Source organism: Pelodiscus sinensis, chromosome 19 (genome assembly GCF_049634645.1).
Source record: "Pelodiscus sinensis isolate JC-2024 chromosome 19, ASM4963464v1, whole genome shotgun sequence".
Taxonomy (NCBI): Eukaryota; Metazoa; Chordata; order Testudines; family Trionychidae; genus Pelodiscus; species Pelodiscus sinensis.
Genome location: NC_134729.1, coordinates 6,809,999 through 6,826,219, shown reverse-complemented (window position 1 = coordinate 6,826,219; position 16,221 = coordinate 6,809,999). Strand labels below are relative to the sequence as shown.

The 16,221-nt window shown below is 58.9% G+C and overlaps 1 protein-coding gene across 2 annotated transcripts in view; it reads left to right on the top strand.

Annotated features, from left to right (window-relative positions):
- ITGA5 (integrin subunit alpha 5) overlaps window positions 1-16,221 on the top strand; it is a 60,745-nt gene that overhangs the window by 17,523 nt on the left and 27,001 nt on the right. Inside the window, exons 2-7 of one of the 2 annotated variants that reach the window (XM_075902077.1) lie at window positions 8,688-8,818; window positions 13,244-13,347; window positions 13,578-13,701; window positions 14,007-14,068; window positions 14,764-14,809; window positions 15,202-15,327. In XM_075902077.1, coding sequence (XP_075758192.1) covers window positions 8,688-8,818; window positions 13,244-13,347; window positions 13,578-13,701; window positions 14,007-14,068; window positions 14,764-14,809; window positions 15,202-15,327 — 593 coding nt within the window. Of the gene's footprint in view, window positions 1-8,684; window positions 8,819-13,243; window positions 13,348-13,577; window positions 13,702-14,006; window positions 14,069-14,763; window positions 14,810-15,201; window positions 15,328-16,221 lie in introns of both variants that reach the window. The other variant, XM_075902076.1, reaches the window with a different exon arrangement.

The following is a 16,221-nucleotide window of genomic DNA, read 5'->3' as shown; positions in this document are numbered from 1 at the left end:
GTTGCGTAGCTGAAGTTGAAATAGCTTAACTCTGCTTTTGGCGCTGATGACACAGCAGGAAGTCAAAGGAAGAATGTTCTTCCTTCGACTTCCCTTATGCCTCGTAAAATGAGGGTTACGGGATTCGGAGTAAGAAGTCCTCCAGCTCCACAGTATTCTGGAATAACAGTTTGCTGTGTAGACGCGCTCTTTGTTGTTCTGGAATAATGGCTTGCTGTGTAGACGTACCCCGAATGACCATTCCTCACAGTGCCTATTGCTGTCTCTCAGACAGAGAACATTTAAAATACAACTTTCCATATAGAAATCATACAAGTATGTGGGTAGCACAGACAGAATCAGCATCAAATGAGCTTTTATAGGCACCTCACTTGGCCCACTTTGCACAGGTTTTGGGGCCGACACGCAATGGTGGGTACAACAGTGATCTGCCTGCTCACATTAAAATGCAATAAGCCAAATTAACGTGACAGGGTCAGGGCGCTCCTTTGAGGTGTGCTGTATCATGCTCCTTCCTCAGCTTACTGCAGGGCTGTGTCTACATTGGCACCCTTTTCCGGAAAAGGGATGCTAATGAGACCAGTCGGAATTGCAAATTCCCTGGGGATTTAAATTTTCCCCGCGGCATTTGCATGAACATGGCTGCCGCTTTTTTCCTGCTTGGGGCTTTGCCGGAGAAGAGCGCCAGTCTAGACAGGGATCTTGCGGAAAATAAACCCTTTTCCGCAAGATCCGTTATTCCTGATTTTAAGTAGGAATAAGGGATCTTCCGGAAAAGGGTTTATTTTCCGCAAGATCCCTGTCTAGACTGGCGCTTTTCTCCGGCAAAGCCCGGAGCCAGAAAAAAGCGGCAGCCATGTTCATGCAAATGCCGCGGAGAAAATTTAAATCCCCAGGGCATTTGCAATTCCGACTGGTCTCATTAGCATCCCTTTCCGGAAAAGGGTGCCATTGTAGACACAGCCCAGGAGTATTACTGACTAATGCAGAGGCAGTGGGCTCAAGGGCCCCTGTAGATTTTGACAGTATAACTCCCCAGGGTTGCTAAACCCCGCTGTGTTACCTTCATGTGGTCTTGCAAAGTGCAGTGGGCCTTTGAACTCTGTGGAGCTGTCTAGCGAGCTCAAAAGTTAGCAAGTGTGTTTTCTCTGGGCTGTTTCTTTGTAGCTTTGCTGCATGGTTAAGCCTTCCACTGCTCCAGGCTCTGTGAGCTCAGTGTAGATATTAATTTTTTCTAGAACTTGGGCATCTGGGCTTGTACCTCAGTTTCCCCTTCCAGAAGCGAGCCAGGTTTATTATGGTTTCTTTGCTGTGAAAAGTTTCAAGCCTGCTTACAGGCATTAGCAGAGAAGCAGCATTGTCATATGGCCTCTTAACACCGGATGAGTTCTTTCAAGGGTTTGACATCCCTACCAATTTTGGCCATCAGGTTTAGCACAAGCAACAGATTTTTAACACCAAGTTTAACAGTAGCACCAAAGATATTTGTGTGCACAGCCAAACACAGCTGGGTGTTTACAAGTGTCTGTGTCATACCACGTCCTCTGTTTAGACTGGCTGGGATTGTACAATACCCATTGTGTCTTTCAGCTCCTTCCGGAACCGTAGCATGTATCCGTTATGGGGTTTTTTTTCTTTCTCTGCAGTGTTCCTGTCCCTACGGGTTCTTACGCCAATGATCTTGGGGTATCTGGGAGTGCAGGCTCCGGGGAGGTGAAGATGTCAGGGGACTCCTGGCCCTCTGTGGACTTTTCCCCCCCAACTCCTGGACTGTACATAAGGAAAAATCCATTGCCCCTCTGAGGCTTTCCCTGTGTCCAGTACTGGCCCTTCCCTGCCCCTTTTCCTAGGAGGTTGAGCTTTCTGGGTTAAGAGTGGTTGCTCATTGGTTAGATGCACCCTAGCAGGCTCTCCCTCAGCTGCTTCTTGTGTCCTCCCGGTAGAGAGAGCTGTACTGTCCCGGTCGAGGCATGCCATCACTGCAAACAGGGGCTGCCCTGGGTGGGCTGGAGTGCCACCTGCCCATGGTGGACTCGCAGGTCTGGAGCACCCCTCTCCTCCCCCCCGCCTCTTCTGTGGGCGGAGGCTGCTCCAGTTCCCACCAGTTAACCATAACTGGTAAGTTTCACCCTGTAGGGGTGATGCTTCCTGGTTAACCAGTTAGCCATTCACATCCCTACTTATCAGCCCCGTGGAAAACCAGCTCCCATCTGCCAGCTGGGTCCTTTGTTTGCTCACAGACAGCACTTCCTGGACTCCACTTCTTGGCTGTTCCAGGCACAGAAGCCGCATCTTAACAGAGAAAAAGTGACTTTACCCACACACATCTGAACCACTTCACACACACGGGTCAGAACCACTTCACACGTGCATGTCAGAACCAGGGTCTTGGAAGACTGGGCTACTCTAGCGCCCTGGAGAAGTTGGCTGGGTGAGGGCTCCCTTTCCTAAGGCCAGATACATAGTCCCCTCTCTGAACCTGCGTTACAGGCTACATGTCTGGGTGCACAAATGCTGAACCAGCTGCTCTGTCCTGGGCATCCTCTCCCCAGTGAGGAAACATTCCTATACTCGCGCTTTTCTTTCCCACTTTCCTTTTCTGGGTCCCCCGCTAGGACACAGCTCTCTGTGTTCTCTAGGGTGGGATCTATTCCTTGCCCATCTGCAAAGCAGCTAATACCCTGGGCAGTTTTCTCAGTGGCAGGGGCTACTCTTCCCCTTCCTGAGGAGGTGCTGCCTTCAGTTCCGGTGCAGGGGGGCACCCCCTTCTCCCCCCCACACTTGCAAGCACGTGGCTTCCCTCTGCTGTGGAGGAATCAAAGACACTTTCTCCTTTTCCTTCAGCAGTTCTGGGGACTTTGTCCTTTCCCCGGGGTCCTGTCAGAATCACCCTGCAACCTACTCTAGATGGAAAAACCGTTCCCCATAAGCATGTTGGAGGGGTGGGGGTATCACCCACCCCTCCCACCTTTAACTCCCTTTCTGGCCCATCCATTCTGATGGGCATTTGGGCCAAAGGCACACGGATCCTGACACTTCCTGTGCATCAAAGCTCTGCCTTTGTCCTGGCCACATGGCACCTTCTTGAATTACATTCTGCTTAACCCTGGCAGCCTTGGCACTGGCATCTTCCCGCCGTGAGCAGTCCTGCCATTCGCTCCGACAGTTCTACTGGGCTGCACGCTGGTTCTGCAGAGTCCAAGCCCACAAAACCGAGAGGGGTCCGGCGCCTGAGGGCTCTGTGCTGAGGGCAGCAGCAAGAATATGGGCTATTTGGTGTCAACCTCCTCCCAGCACAGGGCTTTTGTTCCCTGGGTGATCAGGGCGTTGTAGTGACAGCACCTGTGGACTCTTCTGCTTTTACAGGAGGCTTGGGATGGGGAACAGAGACCTGAGTTTGGGGAGGTGTGTGCCCAGCCTCGCAGCCACCCTCTTTTCCCAGGGGTAAAACAGGAACCCTGCTTCCCTCCATATTTGAACGAGGGATGTTAAATATCGGGTAACTGAACAGTCGAGTAACCTCATGAATTCTTATCGGTTAGTCAACTATTCTATAGTCCCTGGGGGCGGGGCCGGCAGCTAGTGCGCTCTGGCCCCTCTCCCGAGGAGACCCCTGCTGCTCCGTGCTGCTGCCTCTAGATCAGAGGCAGCAGCGCAGGTTGCCAGGAGGGAGCTCGTCTGCAAGGGTAGCCAATTAAAAAAGCTGCTCCCCTTGAGGGCCGGCTGCCTGTCGCCCTGTGTTGTTGCCTCTGATAAAGAGGCAGCAGCGCGGGGTAGCAACAGCCCCTGTCTAAGGGGGAATTTGAGCTCCGAGACCCGGCGCAAGCCAAAACTGAGCCGGGCTGCCTGCCCGGCTCCTAATACACTTTAAATGCAGAGCCGCAGTGGGAGTAGGTCCCTGGACTGAGGACTGAGCTGGGCTGCTGGCCAGCCTGCTAAAAAAAAGGAGAGGGGAGGACAGAATGTGTGTAGTCTAAAGCATTAACCGATGTCTTTGCGTATCGGTTAATCGACTACACCATTACATCCCTAATTTGAACTCCTCTTTCTGTGGTTTAGTGTCAGTAGATGCCTGGGTCCACTCAAGGGCGTCAGCTAGAGACACAATCTCAGCCAGGGGGTTCACATTTTTGTCCCACAGACCCTGCTTCACAGCATCTTTGCAGATGCAACGCGCCTGAGCCACAGCGTCAAGCGCTTCTTCAAAGCTTTCACCACCTTTCCCCCTCGCCCATTTCCCTGCCGACTCCCACCCCGCTCACCTCTTCCCGATTCCTCAGACCAGCAGCCCTCTGCAGATTTCTGCACGTCGCCCTCCATGTTTCAGGAGTGCTCTGAAATCGTTCCAAAGCTAGTTCTGTGACTGTACAGCACTTTAAAGCATCTCATTGAATGTATCTGGAGCTTTAAGCTGGGCTGAGATTCACCCAGCACTGCTATCAGAACCGCACTGTTTTCAGTAAAATATAAACCCGATTTGTTAACCACAGAGACAGATTTTCAGTGATGAAGTAGCAGGCGGCGGGATCATAGCTGGATACCTAAGAAATTAAAGTTGGCGCACAGTTGAAATTCTAACTTTTAAGAGACTAAGCAGGGTTTGAATCAGTCTCTCACCCGTACACGTGTTACAGCTGCTCACAGTTCGCAGGACACAGGCTGGATTCTCATTCAGTCACCCCAGTTCAGTCTTTGTCTTCTGGCTGCTGTTCCAGGTGTTGGGCAGGGGGAGGAGAGGCCATGTGGTGATGCTGTTGTCTGGGAAAATTTCCCACAGCTGCTAGGAAGATTCTTGCTGTGACTTGGGGGTTAGGTCGCCTTTCCTACGCCTGTGCCTCTCTGAGGAGTTTGTGCTGCCCATTGGGAGAATGGCTTCCCCTCTTGGGGCCATGGACATGTGTCCAGCTGTTGCTGATGTAAATCTGCCTCACTAGGTGCCCCTTTGCTGCCCCTGACAGGCTGGCCGTGGCGTTCCCAACCTCCCCATGTATTTCACTAACACACATGTAAAAACTTTGTAACTTCCTGTACTTTGCTAGCGCATGCAGCTCTGTGGGATATTCATGTTCGATGGATCAAGACTCTTTCAGGGTATGTCTACACTACCCCACTAGTTCGAACTAGCGGGGTAATGTATGCATACCGAACTTGCTAATGAAGCCCGGGATTTGAATTTCCCAGGCTTCATTAGCATAAAGCCGGCTCCGCCATTTTTAAAAGCCGGCTAGTGCAAACCCCGTGCCGCGCGGCTACACGCGGCACGGACTAGATAGTTCGAACTACGTAGCCATTCCGATCTATCTGTACACCTCGTTCCATGAGGCGTACAGATAGTTCGGAATAACTACGTAGTTCGAACTATCTAGCCTGTGCCGCGTGTAGCCGTGCGGCACGGGGTTCGCACTAGCCGGCTTTTAAAAATGGCGGAGCCGGCTTTATGCTAATGAAGCCCAGGAAATTCAAATCCCGGGCTTCATTAGCAAGTTCGGTATGCATACATTACCCCACTAGTTCGAACTAGCGGGGTAGTGTAGACATACCCTCAGTGATACCTCCCAAAAAGGCAGCCCTTGTACCAGACGCATCAGAATCATCTCACATAGGGCATATGGGGGTCAGGGTGCTACTTTGTGGGGTGGTGTATCATGGGCTGACTCTGCTCTGTGCTGGGTGGGGCTGAGCTGGCACCTCTGACTCATGGGATGGGGGGCGGGGAGGATAACCCGGGGAGGATGCTGGTCTCCAGCCCTCTCGGGCCACCCGCTGCAAAGGGTCGAGCCATGGAGAGCGGAGTCAGACTGCTCCCCATGTCTGCAGGCACTTGGGAGCATGTTGAGTGTGTTTGAGGGGAAGCTAAGCATGTGGCACCAGTGCTAAGACCAACCCCCAGAGCTGGAGGTACCCAATCCTTATGGCTACGTCTACACTGGCACCCTTTTCCGGAAATGCTTAAAACGGAACAGTTTTCCGTTATAAGTATTTCCGGAAAAAGCGCATCTACATTGGCAGGATGCTTTTCCGGAAAAGCACTTTTTCCGGAAAAGCGTCTGTGGCCAATGTAGACGCGCTTTTCCGGAAAAAAGCCCCGATCGTCATTTTCGCAATCGGGGCTTTTTTGCGGAAAAAACTACTGTGCTGTCTACACTGGCCCTTTTCCGGAACAGTTTTTCCGGAAAAGGACTTTTGCCCAAACGGGAGCAGCATAGTTTTTCCGGAAAAACACTGACAATTTTACAGTAGATCATCATTGCTTTTCCGGAAAAGCAAGCGGCCAGTGTAGACAGCTGGCAAGTTATTCCGAGTAAGTGGCCCAGTGTAGACACAGCCGATGTGGGGTGAAGTGCGAAAGTTCTGGGACAGTCCCTAGGAGCAAGATTCCCTCTAATCTACACAGCAACACGGCCCTACAGCTGCTTAATGAGCCCCACCCAAGGGCTCAGGGCTGCCACACGTGGAGCTCCTGGCTGGGGGAGGGGCACTTCTCCCTCAGCTACCCCTGGTCTACACTAAGGAGTCATTTCAAAATAGCCCCCCTTATTTCGACAAAACAAGCAGAGCCCGTTATTTCGGAATAACGGGCTGCTGATTTCAAAATCTGAACTCCTGCTTTCCTCGGGGAATAACGCTAATTTCAAAATAGCGTTCGTGTGGATGCTGTGCTGCTGCTATTTCAAAATGACTACTCCCCCGAGCTATTTGAAGTGATGACTCCCCAGTGCTTCCTGGGGCTCTAAGTCGAGGTAGCACGTCCACAATAACGGAGCCCTCCTCAGAGTAATTTTGAGGCTCCCCTGTCGTGGGGACAGGCTATTTCAATTTTGTTATTTCAGGAGTTATTTCTAGTATAGACGTGCCTCGACAGCAGTAGCTCCCCGCTGAGCGATGGGCTGGGAGAGACTGCTCCATGCACGCAGCCCGGAGCCCCTGGGCAGGGCTCATTAAGCAGCTACGGGGCCATACTACTGCGTAGCTTAGAGGGAACCTTGCCTAGGAGTCAGGAATGGCAGCTGCCCCGGGAGCTGAGGGTCTCCCATTGAATGGAGGGGCCTCAGGCTGCACATCCAGGGAACCTGGCTCCTTTGGGGTTTCCAGGCAGGGATTCCAGCGCCTTGGTCCCAGAGGCAGCCCAGGGGCCAAGTGGTGGAGACCAGCAGCCAGTTGCTGTCCCAACGGAGGCTGGCGGTTGGGGCCAGCTCTGGGTGAGCCAGCACCAGCGGCCCGTATCTCTCCCTCCAAGGCGCCTGTGGGCGGGGGTAGGGTTCACCTCTGTCCGGGCCTGGCTGGGCTCGGGTGGGTGAGTCGCAGCCACGCAGCTGCTCTGAGCACACCTGGCTGCCCACAACAAGGGCCCCCTGTGCCAGGTGCTGACAAGGCTCAGCTGGAGACTGTGCAGCTGAGCGCAGGGAGACCCGTGGAAGGGGGAGTGCAGAGGGGAATGAAGCTTGGGGAAAGGAGCAGGTGGCGGGGGGGGGGGGGCATGAGGAGTGGGTTTGAGGCCTCACTGTGGCACTGGGAGGTGCTGTGGGGAGCAGGCTGTGGGGCTGAGTAGGGGGCTGGCCCAGTGCAGTGACAAGGGGCACGGTGCTGTGGGGAGCAGGCTGTGGGGCTGAGTAGGGGGCTGGCCCAGTGCAGTGACAAGGGGCACGGTGCTGTGGGGAGCAGGCTGTGGGGCTGAGTAGGGGGCTGGCCCAGCACAGCGACCAGGGGCACGGTGCTGCAGGGAACAGCAGGCCCAACGCAGTGGCGAGTGGCGCTGTGCTGTAGATTCCCCCCCCCCCCTTTAAGGAGAGGCCAAGCATGAGAAATCCCTGCCTCTCCTGTCAAGAGTTTCCCTCCCTCCCCCTCCAGCTGCCTGGCCAGTGCAGGCGTTCAGCCCTGGTTCAGAGCAGGAGTCTGGGCTCCTGTCGATGTGTCACTCCCCCCCCCCAACAATTCCCTCCCTCCCGTAAGGGCAAGTCCCTTTTTATACAGCTCTGGTGTTGCTCTCTGGCCCCATCCCCTCCTGGCCTCATGGCAAACAGGCAGCCAGGGCCTGCTGGGACCTGGGGGCTCCCTCCCTCCCTCCTGCTGGCTCTTCCTTAATGAGCAAAGTGTGGGAAGACCAGCTCCCCCAGCCCTGCTCGGTTGCTGCAGCTCCGGGTCCCCCGCAGTGGCTGGGAAGCTGCTGCCGTGGCGGGGCTGAGGGGCTCCCCTGGAGCTGTTTCGCCAGGGGAATCCCTGGGAGGGGGCTTGGGGCTAGGAGCGGTGTCCCGGGGAAGGAGCAAGCCTGGCGGCTGGCACATGGACCCTGCAATGAATCTGCAGCCAGTGCCCAGGGAGGCAGGCCCAGCCCTTGGGGATCCCGGGGAGAGATGGGGCAAACCCAGCGCCAGTGCTCCCAGCTGGGGGTGGGTTATGCTAATTCCTGCAGTGACTGCTGGAGGCACACAGGAGGGTACATGGGGCAGGGGGTCTCAGACTGGGACTACACTGGCCCCCAGGAACCAGGGCTCCGCGACAGCTCCAGCAGACCCTGGCATCAGCCATGCAGGGGCACAGCAGGCTCTGGAGCAGTGGCTCGTGGGCTGTCTGCATCGAGCCTGGGAGCTGGGCAGGGACCCTGGGGTGGGCGCGGAAGAGGGTCCCAGCCCAGCTGAGGGGCCAGGTGCCATCTACTCACAGCCCTTTCCTCCTCCCTTTCGCAGCAGTATCAGCATCCTGGTCGGCGCTCCCAAGGCCAACACGAGCCAGCCCAACGTCACGCAGGGCGGGGCCGTCTACTACTGCCCCTGGCACCGGGGCAACACCAGCTGCACCCCCATTGAATTTGACCAGACAGGTAAAGGGCGAACCTACCTCGGCGTGGGAGGAGGGGCCAGCGGGAGGGGGGTTACCTGTCCTGGCTCACAGCTCCTCCCCTTAGGCAGGCTCTTGTAAAACAGAACTGATGGGCATCAGCAGAGCTGGGTGTGGGGGAGCCCAGGGCTGGGATTGGGATTGAGGGGCACTGGTAGAGCTGGAAGAGGGGGAGCTCTGGGCTGGGATAGCAGGGCCTGTGAGTTCGGATTGAGGGGCACTGGCAGGGCTGGAGGGCAGGGCTGGGGCTGCAGGTTGGGATTAAGGGCACTGACAGAGGCAGAGACAGAGCCAAGGGCTGGGACAGTGGGGTCTGTGGGTCGGGACTGAGGACCACTGGCAGAGCTGACAGAGGGGGAGCCCAGGGCTGGGACAGCAGGGGGTGTGGGTTGGGATCAGTGTTCCCTCTAATTGTTTCCATCCACGTGTGGAATAAATGTTTATGTGCACCAAGGCATGCACGAGTGTGCACCACCAGTAGAAACACAGAACCTAGCTTGGGCGCTCTGCTAATCGGCTGGGCAGCACTGGAATCTCTCCTGAGCGGCTGCTCAAGCGCCCAGCTTACAGGGAACACTAGTCAGGATCGAGGGGCACCGGCAGAGCTGGGGGACAGAGCCAAGGGCTGGGACAGTGGAGGCTCTGGGTTGGGATCGAGGGGCAGCAGCAAAGCTGGTGTGTGTGTGCAGAGCCCAGGGTGGGATAGTTGGGAGCTCAGGTGTCGGGACTGAGATTCTTTCTTGTCCATGGGATGAGCTGTAAGGGGGGGAAGCCCTGAAGCCCCAGGGAATTTCATGGGGCCGGGGCCTGGCGAATTCCCCTGTCCCCGGGATTTGCACCCTTCAGAAGGTGGCCCTGTCCCTCTCTGGATTGGGCAGCAGCCACATGAGACCGCTAGCCCCGGCCTGTCTCCTCCCTCCCCAGCCAAGCGGCTCCTATTGTTAGTCAGCCCAGCCAAGGGAAATCTGGCCCTGCTGGGCTCCATGCCCTGGGCTCTGGCCTCCCTGCATAGCCGGAGCAGAGAGCAGAGCGGTGGGCTCTGTGTAGGGCCAGCAGCCAGTCTGCAAGCTGCTAGTGTTGCTGGAGCTGACCCCGGACTAAGGCCCCCAAACCACAGTGACTTGAGCTGGGGGGAGCCTCCTGTCATCTCCCCTCCCCATCTGCTGCCTGGGCCCAGGGACCTGGCAGCACAGCCCCATCCTGGCGCCATGACACCCAGCCCCCATTCCAGCACCGCCGGCCCGGCACTCCCATCTAGTCTCACTGTGCCCCCGGCTGCAGGGGCAGGACTAGAGGAGCCGGGTCTCCCCCACAGCAAATGCTCGCAGTCTGGCTGGTCCCTGCCGTGCGCACCCCAACAGAGCCCGACAGGCTTTTTCTGTCCCTGGCGCTGTACGAAGCTGCTGTGCTCGGAGGCCTCTTGCTCCCAAAGTGCCCTGCACCTGCCTCCACCCAGAGCACCCCTCCCCCAGGACACTGGCCTTGTCTCCTCTCCCTGCCCTGGAGGGAGCATTGACCCTTCTGGTCAAGCCCACAGCTTCCTTCTGAGAGTGCGGCCGGTGAAGCTGGGGTGGGGGGGGCCAGGTTAGGTAGGGCATCAGCCCCAGGTCATGCCCACCCCTGGCCAGAAAGGCTGGGCAGCCTAGCAGTCAGCGCTCCCAGTGCGGGAGAGCCCAGATTCGCAGTAATCCCAGAAACAGGGGGGCAGCTCCTCTGGCCAGCCCAGCCCCCCAGGACCAGAGCTGGGGGGAAGAGCCAAGGACTGGGTCAGTGATGGCTGCAGAGCCAGAATTGAGGGGCAGTGGCAGAGCTGGGGGACAGAGTTTAAGGGCTGAGGTAGCAGGGGCTGTGGGGCTGGGACTGAGGGGTTGCAGAGCTGGGGGACAGCTGAAGGCTGGGACACTGTTGGAGCCCCCCGGGGCTGCCAGGACTAGGGATGTACACTCCTGTTTAATTGTTTAACCAGTTAAGTGATTAAGGGGGGGGGCTGGAGCAGGGGGTCTGTCCCAGCCCAGAGGAGGGCGAGCGGAGGGGCTTTGACGGCCCCGTGTGGGGCTGCTGGAAGTGGGCTGGGAGCCAGGAGTCCTGCCATGGGGCCCAGTGGGGCTGGAGCAAGCGTCTGCTGGAGGGGGGCTGCTCCTGGGTAGCAGTTAACTATTACCCAGTACGCAGCATCTATTAAGATGAACTGGTTACCTAGTCTGGACAGGCCTTCGCTGGGGGGTGCTGGCCCCTCCCAGCTTGGATAGTTCTTGTGCCCCCCATCTTCCCCCAACTCGTGTTTCCTCATCACTTCCTGTCCCATAGGACCCTCTGACATCATGGCGCCCCATTAAACATCCCCTGCGCCCCACTCCAGAGGCAGCTGCGTTTCCATGGCAGCCAGCCTGTTCCCAGCATCCTCCAGGTTTTCACAGGGTGATCCCAGCTGGGCCCTGGCATGGCCTTGTGTGGGGACAGGTGGGGTGCAAAGTCCGGGGGTTGCCATGGCAACGGGCACATCCATGCGGCTGTTGCTCTCCCAGGGTGACGCGCTGGATCCCTTGCCAATGGACAGTGCCGTCCCGGGGGACCGAGCCACAGGCTGGGGGGCAGGAGCGGAGCTCCCCACATAGTCAGGGCCATTGCAAGGGGGGGCAGGGAACCCTGGGGGAGGGGGCCCCTTCTCCCGCCCACGTGGCCACGGCTCGGCTCCGGCTGCCTCTCACTCTGGCCCAGGACAAATATTTACCCAGCTCTGCAAAGGGAAGCAAGGGCTTTGCGGCTGGCTTGCAGAGCTGGCGCCCGGCTGCGGTGACCTGGATCAGGGTTTCCCTGGCTGCGGGGGATGCCGGCGCCCTGGAGGGAGCAGCTCGGATGGGGCCGTGGCTGGCTCGCAGCCAGGGGATTTTCCTTGGCTCGCCGGCCCTGCCGATCGCGTTACGGCTGGAGAGCGGGACCCGGCCCTGTGGGAGCGTCGCCCCGCCTGGCTCGGACCAAACCCTCTCAGACGGGCCCAGCTGGCTCCCGGCCCTGCTGGCCGATCCCTCGCTCCCCTCAGCACCCTGCCGGCAGCTGGAGTCACTGCGTCTCCTGCTCTGGGGCCATGATCCCCTGCTGAGATAAGTGGTTAATGATGAACCACAGGTGGCTCTGGGTTCATCAACCCCAGAGCAGGGTGGGCAAACATTTTGGCCTGAGGGCTGGTAGGGGAATTGTAAGGAGAGCTGGGTAGGAAAGGATAAGGAAGGCTGTGTCCCCCCCAACAGCCAGGTATGGCCTGGCTCCTGCCCCCTATCCACCCGCCCCCCAGTCCTTGCCCCAGACCCCAACAGCACCCCTACCATCATCCAGCCCCCCCGCTCCTTTGCCCCTTGACTGTCCCCCCAGGATCTCCCTCCCCATCCAACCCTCCCTGCTGCCCACCCCCTGATGGCGCGTCCCAGGCACTGGGGGAAGCTGAAGCTGTGAGGGAGGGGGCAGAAGGGGCAGAGCCGGGGACTAGCCACCCCTGCTTGCTGCACTGCCAGGGAGTTGGGCTGGCTCTCTGCAGCAAGACTGTCCAGACCCCTGCTGGAGCTTGGGGTCCAGACTGAAGGCTCTGATTGGCCGGCTGTAGCTTGCCAGCCTTAGTGTGCCCCCCTGTGCCCTAGAGCCAAGATGTGGGGGGAGAGACAAGAGGAAGAAAGGGGGATGCAAGAGGCAGCTGTGGTAGGACTGGATACAGGAACCCCCTCCCAAGGCAATGTGGGGGCAGGGAGGTGCACTGCAGAAGAGGGAGGGCAGTGTGGATGATGGGAGAGGGCGGATTAGGGGAAAGAAGTCCCAGATGTTACAGCGTAGGATGCAGGGGGCTGTATGGGGGCAGCGAGTTGCAGTGCAGGTTGGGGTCAGGTGTGCAGAAGAGGGGACAGAGGGTGTGGGAAGGGATACAGGGCAGGGTGGTTGCAGTGGGGGAAGAGGCACAGGGTAGGGGCAATGGGGGAGATTGTGGTGGGGGCAGGGATGCAGTACAGGGTGGTTGCAGTGGGGGCAGGGGCACAGTGCAGTAGCAGTGGGTCCAATGCAGGGGGAGAGAAGGAGTTCTTGCTCTTCCAGGAATTCATCTCCACTTGTGTTTTCCTGACAAGCGGTCGGGGGGCTGGGGAGGGCAACAGACTGTCTCTTCCTGGGACACTTTGGCCAATTGTCCCCTTTCGAGACAGCTCGGAGCATGCAGTCCTACACCCCACCTCTGCATTTGCAAGGGGGCTGCCTTATGCCAGCAGCTCCCTCCCAGTTGTCGGGGCCTCAGGGCCATGCTGTCCCTTGGGTTGTCGGGTCAGTGCTGCCCACTGCGCGGCCGAGCTGTGTCCCAGGCTCCCATGGGGGGAGCGGCTAGTGCTGGTTGTGGAGCCCAGCCCGTCTGTGACCAAGTTTGTCTTTGCAGGGTCCCGCCCACATGACTTTGGCCTGGACGGGCTGGTGCCAGTGGAGTTCAAATCCCTGCAATGGTTCGGCGCAACAGTGCGGTCCCACGGCAGCTCCATCCTGGTGAGAATGGCACAGGGGGACTCCGGCTGGGCAGTGCCCACCCGGGAGCGGGATGGATGTTGGATTCTCGGCCTGGTGTGGGGTAGGGGGTTCTCGCCTGGCCCCACTCTGTGCTAGAGTAGATAGTGGGTTCATGGACACCATCATGTAGCAGGGCCTCCTATGCCTGCGTCACTAGATCTCCCCCATCCCCAGCAGCTGCTGACCCAGCTGCTCTGTCCCCACCCCAGGCCTGTGCCCCCCTGTACAGCTGGCGCACCATCAAGGAGGAGTCCAGCCGAGACCCCGTGGGCACCTGCTACCTGTCTGTCAGCAACTTCACCAAGTTCGTGGAGTATTCGCCCTGCCGCACAGGTATGGGGGGAGAGTCCCTTTGGTGCCCCTTCCTTGGGCTGGGCTGGGCTGGGCAGCAGCACAGCCTAGAGGGATAATCAGGAAATCTTTCCATCTGGGTCCGTGGTGTCCCAGGTTTCCCTCACATGTGCTGGACTGAGCACATGTTCCCAAGGGTGGCATCTGAGTGGGTGGCAACAGTGTTATCTGGGAAGGTAGGGAGAGGAGCCTAGTAGCTGGAACGGGGCAGGGAGCCCACAGTCCTGATGCCCCCATGCCTCCCTCCCCATTGCACGCTCTCCCCTCACTGGTGTTTCTCGCTGCAGATCTGGATTCAGAGGCGGGGCAGGGGTACTGCCAGGGTGGTTTCAGCGCTGAGTTCACCAAGGTGAGAGGCCCTGATGCCATGCGCTGTGCCCCGGAGCGCTGGGAGCCACAGAGCACCCCCTGCCTGCTGCCCCAGCATGTCTGTGGGGGAGAGCTGGGTTCCTCCAGGACAGCCCCTGGACAGGCACCGCCTACAGGAGCGCTCCCCTAGCAGGCAGAGGGGCAGGACCCCCTGGAAGGAGCATGTTCTGATGTGCCACCCCCCACATGTTGGAAATTGCTGGATACTGGGAGTGGGGCCTTGTGAGGAGCATCCCAATCCCTCCGGCCCATCCAGGTCGCATCCCCTGTGGCCCACAAGTGGGACGGGGGAGTCTCTGCCTGCTCTCCCCCCACCCAACTGCCTGTGCCAGGGCAGGTCTCTTGTGGCATCCATCAAGCCTGAGGGGACAACACAGAGAGCGGCAGCTTCTCCCATGTCCCCCCAACCCCGAGGGGGACAGCATGGAACCCCGCTCTGCCCAACATGGCTGGGCCTGCGGAGGCTAGCCCAGCCCCACTCTGCTACCCCCAGTGGGGGACTCTGAACCCACCTATCCTGGCTTTCCCTTGAGGGTGGGGGGGACACCAGTAGTTGCTTGGTGGGAAAGGGGGGAACCCAGTGACACCCCGCTGGGGATAGTCCCCCTCCCCCCATGTCCCTCCCCCCTTTCAGGGTCTCGCCCTGTGGCTCTGACCAGGCTCTTTGCTCTGCAGACCGGGCGAGTGCTGCTTGGAGGCCCAGGAAGCTTTTTCTGGCAAGGTGAGTGTCCCCCACCCCCGCTACTGCCCTCCCCTGCCATATTCCCCACCCCCACCCCACTACTGCCCTCCCCTGCCATATTACCCCTCCCCCACCTCGCTACAGCCCTCCCCTGCCATATTCCCACCCCCACCCCGCTACTCCCCTCCCATGCCATCTTCCCCCTCCCGCATCCTCTGCTACTGCCCTCCCCTGCCATCTTCTCCCTGTTCTACCCCTCCCTGGGGCACTAGCCCTTCCCTGGTTTTTTCCTTGGGTAGTCACCCCTTCCCCCACCCTGCTTCTCCCCCTCCCCATCGGGTACCGCCCCTTCCCCCACCCTGTTTTTTCCCCTCTATGGGGTGCCTCCCCATGGTGCCAGGCTCTGAGCTGTCCACCCCATCTCCCCCCAGGCCAGGTGATCTCGGCCACACAGGAGCAGATCAAGGAGGCCTATTACCCTGAGTATTTCATCCTGGCCACCCAGGGGCAGCTGGAGACACGCCAGGCTGCCCCCATCTATGACGACAGCTATCTGGGTGAGTGCCCTGGCTGGTGGGGGGGAGGTGTCCTGTGAGTGGGGGAGGGGATGGCTGGTTCCTCTTCCGGGTGCCTGTGGGACGTGAGGCGGCTCCCAGCAGACCGAGGCACCTCCCTGCAGGCTCGTCGGTGGTCTCATCCGGGGAAGGCCGGGGACTGGGCAGTCCCTGCTCCCCGGGCCTGGGCAGAGGTTGCCAACTTCAGGGGCTGAGACTGGACTGCCCCCCCCGTGCCAGACGGAGAGAGGGCTTCCACCCCGTCTCGCTCGCCATGGGAGGCCTGCTGTTCGCAGCTGGGCAAACGGAGGCTGTACTGCTTCCCAGGATGCACCGCAAACCCAGGAGTCCTGCCTCCCAGCACCTCCCACCGCTCCAACCACTAGATCCTACTCCCCTCCCAGAACTGGCCAAAGAACCCAGGCATCCTGGGCCAGCCACTAACATCACTCCTTTCCCATAGCTGAGTCCTGCCTCCTCCCAATCTAACCACTAGGCCCCACTCCCCTCCCAGAACTGGCAATCGAACCCAGGTGCCCTCTCTCCTCCTAGTCCACCCCCCAGCCCCCAACTCCACCCAACAGACCCCAGTCCCTGCCTCCTAGCCCCTGCACTGCAGCCATAGACCCTGGCCCTTGACAGACTGTGACAATGGAGTGGCAGCCACTTCCAGGGATCTCCTCTCGTGCAGATGCAGCCTGTGCCTTGGTGCCGGCGAGGCAGTGAGGGATGGGGAGGGAACCCCGACCCCTCACCCAGTGCTCCCTCCCAGGAGCTAACCCCTCGCCCCTCTCCGGGGCAGGACAGAGCAGAGCAGAGCAGCTGAGGAGTGGTTCTGTCTGATCCAGCGCCCTGCCCAGTGTTGATGTAGGGTCTAACCAAAACAAAGGGGATGGT